Source organism: Gopherus evgoodei, chromosome 1 (genome assembly GCF_007399415.2).
Source record: "Gopherus evgoodei ecotype Sinaloan lineage chromosome 1, rGopEvg1_v1.p, whole genome shotgun sequence".
Lineage (NCBI taxonomy): Eukaryota > Metazoa > Chordata > Testudines > Testudinidae > Gopherus > Gopherus evgoodei.
Genome location: NC_044322.1, coordinates 7,081,029 through 7,099,300, shown reverse-complemented (window position 1 = coordinate 7,099,300; position 18,272 = coordinate 7,081,029). Strand labels below are relative to the sequence as shown.

General features: G+C 47.1%; 1 protein-coding gene across 4 annotated transcripts in view; it reads right to left on the bottom strand.

Annotated features, from left to right (window-relative positions):
- Positions 1 to 18,272, bottom strand: part of FAM168A (family with sequence similarity 168 member A) — a 361,316-nt gene that overhangs the window by 33,603 nt on the left and 309,441 nt on the right. For 2 of the 4 annotated variants that reach the window (XM_030557188.1, XM_030557198.1), the window contains 2 exons: positions 11,304 to 11,330; positions 1,796 to 1,921 (listed from right to left, as the gene is read on the bottom strand). In XM_030557188.1, the coding sequence (XP_030413048.1) occupies positions 1,796 to 1,921; positions 11,304 to 11,330 (153 nt within the window). Of the gene's footprint in view, positions 1 to 805; positions 837 to 1,794; positions 1,922 to 11,303; positions 11,331 to 18,272 lie in introns of all 4 variants that reach the window. The other 2 variants (XM_030557179.1, XM_030557208.1) reach the window with 2 other exon arrangements.

Sequence of the window (18,272 nt, the reverse complement as noted above, 5' to 3'; positions counted from 1 at the left end):
CCCCCACCATTGTGGCCCTAAGACCAGAAAAGCTCTGTGTCCCTGCTGCAGCCTCAGGGTTGTGGTGAGGGAGATTTTTGGGCCCCAAATCCAGCACTGCCCCCTGTCCTCGCCCGGGCAGCCTCCATTACACCACCTATGGATTTAGCTATTAATACCCTCTTGGGATGAATAAGGAAGTTTATCTATCCTTTAGTGTGTTTGACTGTAGGTTGAGACTTTCAAAGAAGAGCTCAGTGTAAACAAAGCAGCTGGTCTCTAGCACCAACAGAAGTTGGTCCAATAAAAGGTATTACCTCACCCAGCTTCTCTCTCTCATATCCTGGGACCATCACAGCTAGAACACTGCTAAAAACAGTATAGGCCACTTAGTCATTCATCTTCCATTACGATTAGTGGAAGATGTGTGGTTAAATCCCCTCTACCCTGTAAATCTCAACATTGTAGATTCTGCAGTACTGCAGTGCACTGAATAGCAGACACATTTTTTTCATATGAACTTTTAGACTGATAGAAAAAAATTCTAAATAGGCAGAAATTTCCATCTCTGAGGATTTCTGTTGCTCCTACCTAAATAATATTTCACAGACAGATGTTGGGTTATCACCAAACAGAAAAACCAGATGTATTCATCTTAGGCTGTCCTTCTGTATCAGTACAGAGCTGTGCAGCCACTTCAGAGGTATGGCACCATCTTGGGGCAGAGCAGTGACTTTTGGGGGCTGACTGTGGACCACGTATGGCTTGCATTTACAATGGTAATTGTTGCATGAGCTTTTAGTATGCATAGTATAACTTTAAAATAGTAGTTGAAGTGTGTAGTGGAAAACTGTTGCCCTGCAAGTTGAAACAAAACAAAACAGGAAACTTATCAACAGAAGGATACATAGCCATCAGTTGCGGTATTGTCATAACTGGGGCTTAGGGAGTCTAACAGCGGGAAAGTGGATGGGAAAGTCCTACTGAGAGTTTCACTTCAATCCCTGGAAAATCATCTTTATTTTAGGATTACCAACTTCTGTTGCCTTCTTGAATGAAAGATGAAGTGACCCTCTCTTCTCCTGAATTCTGCTCTAAATAAACTATTTTGCTTAATTATTGTATGTACATGCACGTGTTCTGTTGCTTATTACCAAAGGAGAATTCATTATTTGACCAGAGAGAGTCCAAGTACAGTAATCTGGCCAAACCTACTGTACTAAATAGATTTCTGCACATTAAAGAGGAGCGGCATCATACACTAAAATATTAATATAGATCTGAAAATGATTTACATTTTTCTCAGTGATCAAGGATACAGGTAAAACAGAGGCTTCCCTATTCAACCCCATATATCTCTTTTTCATTAACACAAGTAGGTGCAATATTTTCCTCCTTGGCATATTTTTTATGGAGGCAAATTTATTTGGGGCAGCGATATTTAGCTTGTCTTCAGGACAAGAAGGTATTCAGAGATTAGTAGGATTTAAGTCCAGAAGGGACCATTATGATCACCTTAATGTGACCTTCTGCTATAGAATTTCAGCCAATAATTCCTGCAGTGGAAGGGAATTGTTCTTCCCAACTACGTAGGCAAATGCTATTGAGCCCAGTATTATTAATAATCATGTAGTTCCTTTGGCACCCAATATTCAAAGCAATCTTAACACACAGAGTTAACCAACACATTGCCAGCAGACCAAATGTCCCACATAAACCCCCAAGCCACTGGAGAGAGAGAGGGAGGGAGAGGGAGGAAGGAGTTAAACAGAAGCAAAACAACAAAGCAAAACCCCAGAAGAAAAGATTTATTTACTGAATGCTGCAGATGAAGCTTGGTAAGTTCTGTTCTCAGTCCCAGTGTCCACTGGGAGGTGAAAGGTACCCTCTGTGGCACAAGAGGAGGATGTCTGTGGCCAGGCCTGCTTCATCAGAAGTGTAGCTTGAGTGAAGACAGAAGAAAAGGTGTTATACAGGAATAAACAGCGGGACGTCAATTACAGCGACAACACAGTATCCGTTTTTTGATGGTGAAATTAAAACTGTCATTTTTTTAAAGGAAAAAACATCTAGGAATTTCATATCATGATTTGTCACGTTTCCTGAGGCTGAAGGGTATGGAAAACCAGAAAATTACCTGTCAAGGATTGGTGGACCCTTAAAGAGAGAGCATGAGCGCAGTTGGGCGGTGGGGGGCAGGCGTGGACTTTGCCAGCCCCTTCCCCACACACAGCTTCATTGGCTTGACTGAGCTGCCCGCTCACCCAAATACAGAAGTCAAACTATGCCTATGGGTGAGAGTCCTACTCAGATCTACACTGTTAGGCATATGGTTTGCAGGGATAGTTTTGAGAATGCTTGAACGGTCTCAGGATTTTCAAGGCAGCATCAATAGGCTAAGGCTGTATATATACACTATATCATAGTCTCAGCCTCCCTGTCCTTTTTGAACAATGCTGACAATATGCACTTAGAAAGCAACAGACTCCAGTTCTCAAGAAGAGGTGTGGGAGGGAATGTGAACTCATGTGAGAGGACTGCCAGGCCTGACGAGACGGCCAGTCTGTGGTTAAACGATGGGTTGGGAGTCCGTAGAGCTAAGTTTTATGGCTGGCATTGGCACTATGTCCTGCATGACATCAGACTAGTCACAACTGCTTCGTGCCTCAGTTTCCTCATCTGTAAAATGGAAATGTTAATACTCGCCTACCTCACAGCTAGGCTGGAAGGTTTTGATTCCAAGTGTTAGCAAGACACTCCTATGGCAGGTGCTATAGAGTACAAGGTAGAATTAATTGTGCCTATCAGGAGACAGAAGGGATTGGCAGTTCCTCAGTACCTTGTGTAGACTGGCTTTGGCTGTAGAACATATTATACCCTTTGGAAACACTGGTCAGTAGAAACAATAGCTTTTGGCAGATCACCTTGTAACTTGGAAGGTGATCATCACTGTCTGGAGAAAGTCAAAGTCAGAAGAGCTGCAAAACCTCCAAAACAGACCAAAGCTTGAGGCACTGCATGATTTGGGAGGGGTGATGATGTTTGGTTAATATGGCTGTCTTGAAGCTCTTGAATGGAAACCCCCTAAGGTTGCCTGCCATGACTGATATACCTCTAATAAAATGAGCTTTTATATGACCTTCAAGTAACAGACTCCAAAAACACTGAGAAAAAATTACAAATCCACTTAGATATGGTTCTTAGACACCAGAGAACTAACAGTTGTGTCTCTGAATAATAAGAAACAAACAGTTGGACTGACTTTGACTTTCAAGAGTAGCATTACTACTCCAGACAGAGCTCCTGAGTGCTATTCAGATCTACTCCACGGAGCATGGCCTTACTGGGAGTTGTATGAAAGGCAGGGAAAATACTGGCAAGACATGGACAGCTTATCATGCCAATACAAGCATTATTAAATTGAACTGAAAATTGACAGACAAAAATTCAGAACACTTTGGAACGAATTTCCATGTTCATTTTTTTCATGTGTTTGTATCTACTTAGGTCACAAAGCCTTTGTTCTTACTTGAAAAGGACATTAGAAAACATGCAAAGCAAGCTGACGAGGATTACCATTGACTTTGATCTTAAAGAACCTTTCGTACTGCAATCAAGTGCATGGTCAGTATGTGTCTAACTGTGACAAAACAGCAGTCACTAAACCAGGGGCTTTCTGGCAGCACATCAAGAACAGTGAGGTTAGCTCACCAATAGGAGAGCTCGGCTGCAAGCTGAGCTCTGCAGTAGGCACATGCTGTACGCTGAGCTTGTTATTCAAAGATTTAGCTGGTCTCCTTCTTCTCCGACAGTATGGAGCCCCCACAATTTTTTGTTGCATATTAGTATTAAACTCTGGTACCTACTGTCCAACACTCACCCGTCCGGGCCCAGGGTGGATTTGGGTATCATAGGATTCATGGGTAGCCAGTTAAATTGGGCATTTTGGCTGGCATTTTCAAAGGGGCCTGAGGGAGTGCCCAATCCCAGCTTAACTCCTTTAGGCCCTTTGAAAATACCAACCCTTGCTCCCATCTCATATTCTAGTAGAGGGTCGGTCAGCACTGAACTTGCTGCTCACTGACCCTACAAGCTGAGGTTTCTGTCCTCATAAAAGAAATGAGTTACAGAAACCGGAACTCTCTAAATCAGACAGTACAAAAGAGGGCTTCCAATATTTAGGAAGTACAATTGTCTTTCCTCCAGAGAATCCTGGCTCTTAAATAGGGGTGGCCAAACTGTAGTTTGCTTTTGATGAATCTGACTACTAAAGAATGAAAACCAAGTGATGGCTAGATCAATCCCGAAGAACTGGGGATTTGATTCTAGTGTGAAATCGCTGTGCGTGGAGCTAGTGAAAAGATACAATTGTTCGAATTGTTACAAATGTCCTCCAATTAATTCTTATTTAAAAAAATCCACAAAACCAAACAATTTTTGTGAATTCCTTGGTAGGTGCTAGGATGACTTGGCACACCAGTTATGGATCAAACTATTTAATCTGCCTCATTTCAGGGGCCAAGGTGTGTGAGAAAAACATGCTCTGGAGCTGAATAATCAGAGCTCGCAGGACTGGAAATCCAGTGTGATCAGCTATGGCTTTGTCCATCAGCAGTGGAACAAGTCAGTGGGCACGAGAACTGCTTCTCCTATAGTAGGCTATTGTTTCCATTCCCAAAGTTCCCTTTCTATCTTCTCATATAGAACACTGGGAATTTCCTATGTGGGCTTGTAGTGAAGAAAGAAATTTGGATTCTGATTCCTCTCCCCTACTTGAAGATCTGATCGCTGTGTCATGAGCCTGTGACTATTCCTAAGTGCTTGTGAGGGACTGAGGATTTCCATATCTATTGCTTGTTCCTGCATGGCACCCAGCAGTGTGAATGTCGTATTAAAGACTGCCTAATGCCCGATGTTAGCAGGTTACAAAATCCCTTTTGTTGACTGTTTGCACTTACACTTTTATTCTACAGACCTGAAGACTGCTCTCATCTTCAAGACCCTGACATGTTATCTGCATTTCTGGAAAGACCAATTATCTTAAGGGTAGAATTAAATCCTTGTGGGTGACTCCTCCCACACACCCCCACCCCCCAATTGGATGGATTAATGGTTCAAATGATTTGGATTGAGCAGTCTGAAAGTTTGCATTTTGGCCTGATGCAGTTTGTTCTTAAATCACTAACCCTCACAGAATACATCACTTAGAGCTACACAGAATGGGAACTTCATGATGCATCTAAGAACAGAAATAGGTTATGGTCCTTTGAAAGAGCTACACATCATGAATGGTACAAGTACAGATGTCAGAGCCAACATCCAGGTTCTGTAAGCAGAGATATCATGGGAGGCTAGGGGTTGTAAACTGCCCTCCAGGTGTCAGGTCAGGCACTCTTCTACCACACAAGGTATTGTCTGAGACTAGGGTGACCAGATGTCCTGATAAAATAGGGACTGTCCCGATATTTAACCCTTTGTCCTGCATCCCGATCGGGACACTATTTGTCCCGATATTGAGGTAAGGAGGCGAGCAGGAGGGAGGAGCTGACCCCGTGGGTGCTCTGGGGCCGGAGCACCCACAGGGAGAAATTGCAGTCAAGTTCCCCCTTGCTCACCTCCTTCCCCCCCTCTCCCCAGCGTGCCGCGTTCCTGCTCCTCCCATCCTCCAGCACTTCCCGCCACCTAACAGCTGTTTGGCAGCGCTTAGTGCTTTCCAGGAGGGGGGGGGAGGAGCGGGTATGTGGCGCACTCAGGGAAGGAGGCAGAGAAGAGGCAGGGCATGGGCGGGGATTTGGGGGAAAGGGGTGGAATGGGGGTGGGATGAAGGCGGTGCAGGGGCAGGAAGAGGAGGGGGGAGGGCGAGCACCCACCTGGCAGAGGGGAAGTTGGCACAGTAGGGGTGAGTGACAGGTGGGGGGGGTGAAGAGGCGAGCGGCGGGTGCAGGGGAGGTGAGCGGTGGGTGGAGGACTGAGGAAGGACACAGCAAGCCAGTGGCAGGCCAGGGGATGAGGAAGGGTGCAGTGGGGGGTCCGAGCAGGGAGGGGGCAGAGTGGGGGCAGAGCTTGGGAGGAGCTGGGGTGGACTGTGGGGGGGGCTGATGGCACCCCAATGTGTCCCGATTTTTAGTGTGGTGATCTGGTCACCCTATCTGAGACAAATACACTTCAGATGACTTAACATAGATCTTCACCTGGTTATCAGTAATATCTGCTAGATTTGTTTTAGCTTCATTCCAAGACTATTAATTGACAAGGAAAAGCTTTTACTTCTATCCATCTCTAACAGGATTCCTCTGAATTCCAACTGTTGAGACTGGACAAGTAATTGGAGCTGAACCTAATACCTACAGTACTGCAATTATGGGGCCTCATGTCCTGACTCCTTGATCATCCAATCATCAACTATATGTAAGGGAATATGTGCTCCAGTCAACATGACTACATGATGACAATCAGGGCCGGCTTTAGGCCTATGCCACCAATTCCCCCGAATCAGGCCCCGCGCCCAAGAGGGCCCCACGCCCAGTGAGAATCTCTTCCCCGGCTAGAGGCGCCTTTTTTAATTTTTACTCACCTGGCAGTGCTCCAGGTCTTCAGCAGCCGGTCCTTCGCCTGCTCTGGGTCTTTGGTGGCACTTCGGTGCCAGGTCCTTCAGTGCCTCTGAAGACCTGGAGTGGGTGAAGGACCTGCCGCCAAAGACTCAGAGCACCGCCTGGTGAGTACAAGCCCCACGTGGTTTTTTTACATTTTTTTTTTTAAGTCATCCCTGCCGAGGCCCTGCCAAAACTGTTCTAATTGGGTCCCGCGCTTTCTAAAGCCGGCCTTAATGACAATACATGGAAAGCCAAAGAGGCAAAACTCTCAACTAGAAGTGTAAATGATGCATGTATGGAACCAATCTCGTTAATGAGTGCACACAACTGATCCTGAGATTAAAGAAAGTGGAACTAAGCATTTCAATATATGATGGAGTATATCTTTTCCTCTGTCTCCATTTATTCATGACCTGGCATCTTGCAAAAAAACGCCTGGAATATGGAGCCAGGTTTGGGATAGTCTTACCGTAGGTACTTATATGGTCACCATCAATGTAGTATCTAAGCGCCTCACAATCTTTAATGTATTTATCTTCAAACACTCTTGTGAAATGGGGTAGAGCTATTATCCCTATTGTACAAATGAGGAACTGATGCACAGAGAGGCTTAGTGACTTGCCCAATGTCACACAGGAAGTCTGTGGCAGAACTGGGAATTGAACATGGATTTGTCAAAGCATTAGCTAGAATCCTAACCCTTGGCCTATCCTTCTTCTCCTCCTTCTAAAGCACATAACGATCTATGAGTGGGGAGGAAGGGGGAGTATGCAGGATACTTTATCTTTACACCTTTACAGTACAGAAATTATCTTGCTGAAGCACCCAGAAATGGGAGGGGGAGGGAGAGGGAAGACAACTTACAAACTCCATATCATGAAACGAAAAACAGATAAACTTAATTTCCTGGGTTGATTTTCTGCTAGATGAGAGCATCAAACTAATGGATGGCCTGCATTATTCTCTACTGCATTATTAATAGGTAGAGTTAAGGCAGAAACCATGCTCAGTGTGGATAAATGTGTGTCCTACTTAAAGGAAAATAAAATGGATGTTTGAATGCAGGAAGTTAAAACAAAACAAAACAAAAAAACATCACAGAAAGAGAGAAGGCCTAGAGGGGAACATGCATTAGGTTTAAAGCAAGGATCCTGTAACCCTGGAAAGAGTCTGATATTCTTTCAAAATATCACTCATCTCTTAATAATTGACATGCTTCATTTCTTTACAGCACTGGATTCTAGGCACATGCACTTTGTAGAGGGAAAGGACAGGGTATAGTGAAATTGTCTCGCAGCCAGACTCGCATAAGCTTTATTAATATTTGAAATGCCGAAGTTCCGTATTGATCTTTCACCCTGCCTTATCTCTCTCATTCTAACAGATATTGAAAGATCTGAAACAAAGTCACACACAACAAGGAGTTGGTGTAAGCTAGAAATGTATTTTTTCACTGGCGAGGGAAGGTTTCTGAATCCCAGCAGAATGAGAGATACATTCACCTGCATGATGCCAGATTTTGTTGCTTCATTTGATGTAACTCAGGTTTGCAGAGAATGAAATGGCTGGTGGCTAACTCTCTCTTGGAAAGGTTTGGTGCAAAATCAATCAATAGAGAGACCTTAGCACTCTTTTCTTTTAAACTACATTTCACTATTCTGTCTATAAATGACACACAGAGAGAGAGAGAGACCTATTGATGCCAGGTAAGCTTTGCTTTTGTTTTTCTAATGAGAGTCAAGTCCGGATGAAAGTGGCAGGATTGAGAGGATTTTGGACTCAGGGGCTCTCCCAAAATTCCCTCCATGTTTCATTCAGCCCCTCTGGTGCAGGAAGTCAGGAGGTCTGTGATGCCAACTCCTCAAGCCTGGCTTTGAAAATTGAGTGGTGCAGCTTCAGGCTGTCTGGGCATTTCGAGTCTGTCAGTGCCAAGGAGGTTAAAAAAACTCGCTTTCCTCTGCCAGCCTCATCTTCAGCTTTACAGTTCTTTTAGGAACCAGCTAATATCTTGTACTAGCAACTTAAAGTTCCTTTCTAAAGAACCCCCATGGAAGATGCTGGTATTTACTCCTGTTACCTTCCTTTGTGGAGTCATTAGTAGCACTGTTTTGTTATTGTATAAATAGTTTGGAATAGATCAGGTATTGTAATTAAATGTCAAACGGATTTGACAAGAAATAATGGATGCTGGTGACTCCTCCTAGTGAAATCTGAGCAGCTGCGTTCCATAGACTCAGCCTTGTCTCACCATGCTGGGGGAATACCAAGGACTGAAGCTGATTGTCTCTAAGCAATGAGTATCTGCCAATTTCATGACACTTTGCTGGGAATCTCTGCGAGAGATTAGTTCTGGTGAGAAGGGCCGGATCAACAGGCCCATGTTCTTTGTTTGCAGCATGAGCTGCAGCACCACATTTTTGCTCCGCTGCTGCTAACATGAGGCTCCCACCAGCAACAGCTACCTCTGTGGCACAGAAAGGAGGTCAGTCTCCACGGTCCGTTCAGTGTTTGGCCTCTGCTGAGCTGCCAGTGTGGGCCAAAAAAGTTGATGGGGGGACAGACAGACTCGGGCTTTCACCAGTAGCTTGCCCTTAGCTCTCTTCTAAGCTCAGGCCCAGCAGCCAGCCAGGACCTCTTCTTAGCTCCCCCAACCCTGCTAGGGTTGTCAACTTTCTAATTGCACAAAACCAAACAACCTAGTCCTGTCCCTTCCCCAAAGCCACGCCCCTTCCCCGCGGCCCTGCCCCCTGTTCACTACATTCCCCCTCCCTCGGTGGCTCGCTCTCCCCCACCCTCACTCACTTTCACTGGGCTGGGGCTGGGGCTCTAACTGGGGGTGAGGGCTCCAGGGTGGGGCCAGAAATGAGGGGTTCAGGGTGTGGGAGGGGCTCCAGGCTGGGGCAGGGGGTTGGAGTGGGGGAGAGGGTGAGGTGGAGGGCTCCAGCTGGGAGTGCAGGCTCTGGGGTGGGGTCAGGGATAAGGGGTTTGGGGTGCAGGTGGAGGCTCCAGGCTGGGGGGTGGAGCTGAGGGATTTGGAGTGTGGGAGGGGGCTACAGGTTGAGACAGGGGGTTGGGGATGTGGAAGAGGGTACAGGCTCTGGTGTGGGGCCAGGGATGAGGGGTTTGGGGTGCAGGAGGGAGCTCCAGGCTGGGGGATTGGACCAAAGGATTGGTAGTGTGGGAGGGCACTGTGGGTTGGGGTGGGGGTTGGGGTGTGGGAGGGGGTGAGATGTCCGGCTGAGAGTGCAGGCTGTGGGGTGGGGCCGTGGATGAGGGGTTCAGGGTATGGGAGGGTGTTCTCGGCTGGGGCAGGAGGTTAAGGTGAAGGGGGGTGAGGGCTCTGACTGAGGGTGAGGGCTCTGGCTGGGGGTGGGGCCGAGAATGAGGGTTTTGGGGTGTAGGAGGGGGCTTCAGGTTTGGGGGGGCTCAGAGCTGGGGCAGGGAATTGGGGCACGGGCTTACGTCGGGCGGCTCCCGCTCAGCGGTGCAATGGGGCTAAGGCCGGCTCCCTGCCTGCCCTGGCTCCACGCTGCGCCCTGGAAGTGACCAGCAAGTCCAGCTCCTAGGCGTGGGGGGCAGGAAGCTCCACGCACTGCCACAGCTCAGGGGTGGGGGCAGAGTGCGGAGCCCCCTGACATCCCCCCCACCTAGGAGCCAGACCTGCTGGTCACTTCCAGGGTGCAGTGCAGAGACAGGACTGGTAGGGACTAGCCTGCCTTAGCCCTGCAGCACCGTCAACCAGACTTCCAATGGCCCGGTCGGCGGTGCTGACCAGAGCTGCCAGTGTCCCTTTTCAACCAGGCATTCTGGTCGGAAACCGGATGCCTGGCAACCCTAGCCCCTACTAGTACTGCGCTATGTGTTGTGCTGCAATTCCATTTGGCCGGCTAGGAGCACTGCCTGCACTCTGCTAGCTCCAGCAAGGAACTGCCTGTCTGCTGCTGCAACTCCTCTTTATAGGGACTGGCTGCTCCCTGAAACCTCTCTGATTGGGTGCTTCCCTGCAACTACTCTAAGTCAGTTGGAGAACTTCTCTTCTGCTCCTCTCTGAGACAGGATGGGGCAGGACCCTGAGGCCTCTCGCAGGGGGCCTCTGGGCCTGCTCCACCCCATCACAGAACCACTTACTCATTTCTCAGTGTATGTCTACACAGCAGCTGGGAGAATGCTTACCAGTGTGGGCAGACAAATGCGCTAGCTCAACGGTAAAAAGAGCAGTGTGGCCACAGCAGCACAGCTGGTGTCTTGGCCTAACGACCAAGTACGCACCCGAGGGGTCGGGCTTGGGTGCATGTGTGTTCGGGTGGCATGCCTAAGCCACTGTCTGTGCCACCATGGCCGCACTGCTATGTTTAGCACACCAGCTTGAAGAGAGCTAGCATGTGTCTGTCTGTCCCCAATGGAAAGCATGCTCCCAGAGTCCCAGCTGCTGTGCAGACATACCCTGAGAGGCTACTGAACAGCCAACAGAAGGTAACTTGGTCTCTAATGACCAAATCTGAAAGGTGCTCTATCTTCTGAGCCAGGCAGTCTTTCCAGTAGCAACCTTTTTTTTGCATTTCATAAAAAGCAGCTTTTAATCATGAATACATATCCCAAGATGCCGCAAGGGGTCACTGGTGAAAGATGCTCTCTCCCTCGGGCTGTTTACCCCCTCCATATCAGTTCTACACATTTATCATGTTACACATTAATAAGCTTAACATACACGAGGATAAACAGTTCTCCTACCATTAGCTGAATGCAGGAGTTGAAACTCTGTTGAATAAAAATTATTTGTTTAAAATGATCACTAAGGATTTTTGACAATACGTACACAGCATGCAGTATGCTATACAAATATGTTTCCCAGTATAACCAGTTTGCCTGTAAACTGGACAGAATTGAGAACTGTAGTTCTGGAGTCTGAAAATGTACAGTACTGCCTTCCACAGCAAAGCTGCTGAAGTCTTAACATCTAAAACAACCCACATGTACATTTTAAAATTGGTTTATATTTTCAAAATTACAACTCTTTAAATCAAGTTGAGTCTCCTCTGCTATAAACATATTTAGTGGGTTGCATGAACCTTGACAGCATGTTCCTTTCAGCAGTTTGATTATTTCCAGCCTGCTCTATGACAGAAACTGATTTAAATTGAGTAAAAGCTCCTTATATCGATACAGACCACTGGTTTTAACTCAACCACTGAACCACAGTATTACTTAAATTCAATTCCATTTAACACAGTGGCGAACATTCCCCACTCTGTCACATATATCCATGGAAGGAATACTATAGAAAGCTCCTTTTGTACCAGATTTTTCTTAAAAATCCTCATTTTTCTGTTTTAATTATACCGGGTATGTTGGCTATACTGAAGTGACTGCTAACAAAGGGCCCGCTCTGCAAGGTGCTGAAGGCCTCCTAACTTCAGTGGCAGTGACTAAATCCCAAAGGACGGCTTTGGATATTAAAAATATTCCCAATGAGCTTTTGGATCAGTTAATTTAGCCCCCTACTCCCATGCTAGTAGATCATGATGATGCAGGATTGGGGCCTTAAAGAGGATCACTCCCAAAACTAGAGAAGGACTTTGAGAAAGCTAGCTGCATAGTAAAGCCCTAGAAATTCAGGAGATGTCAAATTTGCCTTGGAGTTAAAGTAAGGATACCTATACAACTTAACTCTGCCCCATATGTGGATGCTGCAGGATGCAGTTTTATTCACAGGACCACACACTATTTCTCAAATAACATATCACATGTTTTTTTCCCCACAACCTTAGAAATGCACACACAACATCTCATACTACTGTGTACTAATCTCTGTATACCAGCCTGAGTCCAGGAAAGTTATTTGTATACAAGACACAGAATGAGTGAGCCCAAGGCTCTGTGCTGTGCCCTATACAAGGTGTGCCTTCAAAGGCTGTTAAATACAATATCATCATACAAGGTTTTTAATTTGAAAAATATCATATGAAGAGAAATTGGAAGGGAGAGGCATGATGACTGGTACGGAGACAATTAACCAGGCTCTCCTAGTTTACCTTTCAAGAACAAAGAGAGAGTTAATGACATTGAAAGGAAACAAATAGTATGATAAATGATTAAAAGATTTTTTTTTTGCACAATGCTTAATTAACCTGGGGAACTCCCTGCCACAAAGCATAACTGATTATAAGAATTCAGCAAGATTCCAACAGAGATGAGGTATGTATACTGATCAGGAGCACCTGGCAAGCTTGCAGAGCAGGGCAAGCCCCTGCGCTTTGACCCCATTCCCTGGCAGGAGTGCTGGGCGGGCAGGCAGAGCGGGGTCAGGGAGCGGGGGCGCCCATTTTCCAGGGCCCTTCAATTAGCCAGGGTGCCTGGGCACAGCTCCGTTGGCCCAGTGGTTAATCGCCACTGATGGTCACTGCATGTAGCCTACACACTGCCAACAGTGATGTGCAGTGTAGATATAGCCTAAGAGACAATCGTACTCAGCCACATGCAGATATCCTGGTACAGTCACTGAGGGGATTTTCTTTTTCTTTCTTTCTTAAATGTACCTACAAACTTTTTCTTAAGTAAGGTAAAAGAATGTTTTGCAGTGGGTGTAATTTGAGAGTCAGGTGTGGAGCTGATTTATTTCTGAACTACTGTCAGTTTGATAAGCAATTTGGGAGCCCTAGTTTGACAGCAGCTGATTGTTAAATCCCCTTCTACAAATGAATACAAAGAATCAGTGAGAAGAGAGAAGAAACTGAGTCACCTCTACTGTCTGGTAGGAGATACACAAAGGAGGTGGGAGCTGTAAGACTTTCTGCTCTCCAGAAGCACCTTACTCCCATTTTCAAATGAGGCTTTGGCTCCAAAGAGCTAGGCTCCCATGTGCCAAAAACACCTTTGAAAATGTGACTTAGGCACAGGCGGCAGGTTATATGGGCTCGTGGTGCCAGAGCACCAGGAATATTCAAGGCTAGGGGCTCTGCTCCACCAATATTTGGAGCTGGGTTTCTCCCCACACCTCCCCCTTGGAGCTTCCCTGCCTGAAAAACAAACAGCCGGTGCTTTTCTCCCTTGCTGTGCTACCGCTGCCTGCCCCTGCTTTTGCCTAAGGCTATAGAGAGCAGGGGCCGGCAGACTGTTGGAGCACCTGAGGAGGAGGAGGAGACACGCATGTGCTTGGGAGCCCTCTCCCATCCCCCGGCACCCACCTGGAGGAGACGCCAAGGGGACTTCCAGCCAGGAGATGGACATCTGGAGTGGACCTCATTCACCTGAGCAGCTGCTGGGGCTTCGATGAGGTTTGACCCTGTGATCCACCCCCTCCCCCTGCAGCCCCCACTCCTGCCCAATGCTGGGCAAGGGGAAGCCCCATCCCCAGTGAGGCTAGGGTGAGGGGCAGCAGGCTGCAGCAGAGGAGGAAGGAAGCCACATGTGATGGCAGTCCCCCCCCCCCCCCGCAGCACCCACCACAGCGGAGATGGAGGAGGGGGGTTTCCTAGACCTGAGCAGCTGGGGCTTGGGTGAATTTTGTGACACCCTCCCCACCCCTAGTCACCATCCTGCAGTCCCCACTCCTGCTCCATGCTGGGCAAGGGGCAGCCCCATCCCCCATCCCCAGTGAGGCTATGGCGGGGGGCAGCAGCAGGGGAGGCCACACGTGATGGCAACCCCCTTCCCCTGGTACCCACCATAGGGGAGGCGATTGGGCTTTCTGGACCTGAGAGAGGTCCTAGGAGCATGTGCAGTGACTGTGGTGCAGAGTGAGTGTGCTGCACGGGTCCCTCCCCTGGAGCTTGCTGCTGCTGGGGGGGAGTCCTCTTTGGTCCTAGCCCTGGGGCAGCCTGTCTGCACCCCAAGTTCCTTATCCCCAGCCTTGCCCCACCCCAGAACCTGTGCCCCCAGCACCCCAACCCTGAGCACCCTCCTGCACTGTGAACCCCTCATCCCCATCCCCACCCCAGAGCCCTCACTTGAGGGGAAAAATGTGCAACTTAAATTTGGTGGTCAGTTTGGAGTATCATTGTGTTTAGCACAATACTTGATTGTTTTACACCCTTTAAAGTATAGAACTAGTCGTATACAGGTGTTACAAAGTGGGAATGTTCTTAATGTTTTCTCTGAATACTGTGTGGATGCCTCAGTTTCCCCTATGCATTTCTCAAGGATCCAGATGGTGGGATAAGGGGATGTGATTGTTGTAGAGCCCTAGAGGGCCAGTGTGATGCCATCTGCACAGAGAATGGCTGAAACCCTGTCTCCAAGCAACTGATGGCCTGGGCCGCTCTACTGCAAGGTGCAAACTGAAGGTGTTGGAGAACAAAGAGATCAGGTGGCCTCCTAATGCCTGGAAAAGAGACAAAGGCCAGAGGAGGGAGTGTCAGTGCCTGTGCGGACTTCCGGGAAGCGCATGGTGTGGAAGGGGATGCTGGGATGCTTTGGAACTACTCCATACAAAGCCAGTCAGGACTCTGGGGGAGCCTCCTCTCTCTGAGCATACTGTCTCCAGGGCCTGGTCTCCTTCCTGGGTCTGACCTTGGAGCATTCAGCATGCCCTTCCAAACTGTGCGCTTTCCGCAGCGAGTCTGCCCAGGCAGGTCCTGGGGCAACTAGAGATCCCTGCACCCCAACTCTACAGTCAGATGTGACTCTCAGCCAGTCAGTAAAACAGAAGGTTTATTAGACAACAGGAACACAGTATAAAACAGAGCTTGTAGGTACAGAAAACAGGACCCCTCAGTCAGGTCCATCTTGAGGGGTGGGGAGCCCAGACCCAAGTTCTGGGCCTCTCCCCATTTCCCCACCCAGCTCCAAACTGACACTCCCTCCTCCGGCCTTTGTGTCTCTTCTGGACAAGGAGGCTACCTGATATCTTTGTCCCCAACACCTTCAATTGGCACCTTGCAGGGGAAACTGAGGCACCCACACAGTATTCAGAGAAAACATTAAGAACATTCCCACTTTGTCACAACAGGTGCAACAAAATATAATACCCTATATTGAAGCAGGCAAGTGCTGCTTCTGACTTTCCACTTTTAATTGACCTTTGTAATCTTATGGTGCCGACGTGTTGTAGCTTCATTTTATATCGGCTTACAGGGCGGGAATGGGGGAGGGGGGCACCACCATTTTAGGCACCACCAAAAATTATACAAACCTGCCGCCTATGGTAGGTGACCTAGTTATATCATGCTTTTGAAAATGTAACCCTTCTTAGTGCCTGCAAAATCCTTCTCTGTGCTCCACAGCTGCTGTGGAGTATGCAGGAAGGAATGGTGCCAGGCACTGTTGCCATTCTGTTATTTTTTTCATAAAGATAAGGCACTCTGCTATCACAGTAGGAGAATCTGAAGAGAACAGCTTAGGAGAGCTGCTTGTTTGAGTACTATGCAAACCTGTACAGAATATGGTTAAATCTACTGGCTCCAAGCACTCCCTCCTCTTTGCATGTGTGAAGAATGTGACAAATATTTATATGACTTTACGGGGATACATGTTGTTATTGGACCCAGAAGCTCACAACACACATGGAGGACCAGAAACCTCAGAATTGGCCACAGTAATTAAGGGATCAATAGAGGCCTGGTGTGATATGAGCGGAGGTCTGTCAGAAGTTGAGGAATGTAGTGGCTTCTCTGAGATGGGGACTGGGATAATCAAGAATTAAATTACAGCAATTACTTTAACAACACAAACTTCAGCCAGGGCTTTTGGATTTCCCCCTTAGCATCCAGTGGCGATTGTTAAGTATTTTTGTGGTGTGTGCTGAGCACCCTTGGCTCCAGTTTACCAAAAGGGGTGCTCGACTGTTATCTTTGGATGTTTGAGTGTTTGGTTACCACCAGCATTACAGAGCTTAATAAGCAGTGTCAAAAAGATGAAGAGACTCATGCTTTGAGAGCTTGCCTTTCCTGATCTGAGGCTATATCTTAGAAATTCCCATACAGATCAAACCAGTTGGCCATTTAATTTGACATCTTGTCTCTGACAATGGTCTGATCTGGATGCTTCGAAAGAAGGTGACAGAGTTCTTGTAACTGTCAAATACTAGATAACCTGTCCCTAACCCCTCACAGTCAGAGGCTGGCTTATGGGCTGAAGTATTAAGATGTACATCCATCCTTTATGTTTTTGTCCCGTCTAACGTAAGGTGTAGATGTTCTCATTATCAGTATACATACCTCATCTCTCTTGGAATCTTGCTAAACTCCTATCCTCAATTACGCTTTGTGGCATGGAGTTCCCCAGGTTAACTAAGCATTGTGCAAAACAATTTCCTTTATCATTTTACTACTTGTTTCTTTTCATTTTCATTGACTTTCTCCTGGTTCTTGCATTTGTAAAAGGTAAAATAGGAGACCCTGGTTCATCTTGTTTGTACCATTCATCATTTTATGTACCTTTCTCGCCTCTCTCTTTGAACTGCAGTCCTAATCTTTCCAATTTCTCTTCATGGGCTATTTTTCAAACAAATGCAATATAATATCATACAAGCTTTTAAACAACCTCTGAAGATTCGTTGTGTATGGGGCACAGTACAGAGCCTTTGGCTCATGTGCTCCACCTCTTGCATATGAATAACTTTCCTGGACTTTGTCTGGTCCACAGAGAGAACAGTACACAGCACTATGAGAAGTTACATGTGCATTTCTAAGGTTGTTGCAGCCTTTCCAGAACCCTGCTGCTAGAGTCTTTCCCCACTGCTGGAGTCCTTCCCTCTGGCAGGGAAAGACTCCAGCAGCAGAGGTGCAGTGGAACATTATACTGCTAAAAACAACCATATAGATGGGAGAGGCACTGCTTGGGCAGGTAAGGTGCATACCTAGGTATATATCCACAGGGCTCAGGTGTGTCCTGGCTGTATTTGCCTAAGCAGTGCCTCACCATCCACACTCTGCTAATTATATCCATGCCAGGGGGACATGTAGTGCATGTTCTCTATAAGCTACCAAAAGGAGAGAGCAATGTAGACGAACCTTTAAATGCCTGCCTCCCTTTGCCAAAATCCACCAGTTAGTACGTTAACCCGTTACTTGATACTGCTTCTCTCTCCTGGGTCTGTTCTTAGTTTCTTTCTCTTTATATATATTAGTAACTTGACCCCCCTTCCATTGGGCTTTATTAATTGCACAGCACACATGTGGACAACCAGCAAAGACTGGATTCCAAAAGGTTGGTTAACCAGCTTGAAGTATGCCAGCAACTCTCCAAACCCCACAAACACGACAGAAGGTTTCAATTATTGGCTCTAACCATAACTTCCTACAACTGAATGAATCAAAGCCTGAACACTTCCTCCTGGGTAAAAAGTTCTCTTTGTCCCATGTCTCTGACACTGCCATCACTCTCCTTAATGTTGCTCTGAAGGTCTGAAATCTTGGGATCGTTCCTGACTGTAAACATGCTTTTCCCTCCCATATTTCCGCTGAGGAGGTGTGCCTGGAAGGTGGCCAGAACTTGCCCATACCTTGCGCCTGCCTCTGCTAAAGCTTCTCTTATGCTTTAACTCCTTTGCTGCTGAATGCACCAGCATCTTCATGTGATATTTTCATTTTGGCCCTACCAAATTCATGGCTCTGAAAAATGTGTCACAGGCCATGAAATCTGGTCTTTTGTGCACTTTTACCCTATACTCTACAGATTTCACAGGGGAGACCAGCATTTCTCAAGCTGGGGGTCCTGACCCTAAAGATGTTTGCAGGGGAGTTGCAAGGTTATATTAGGGAG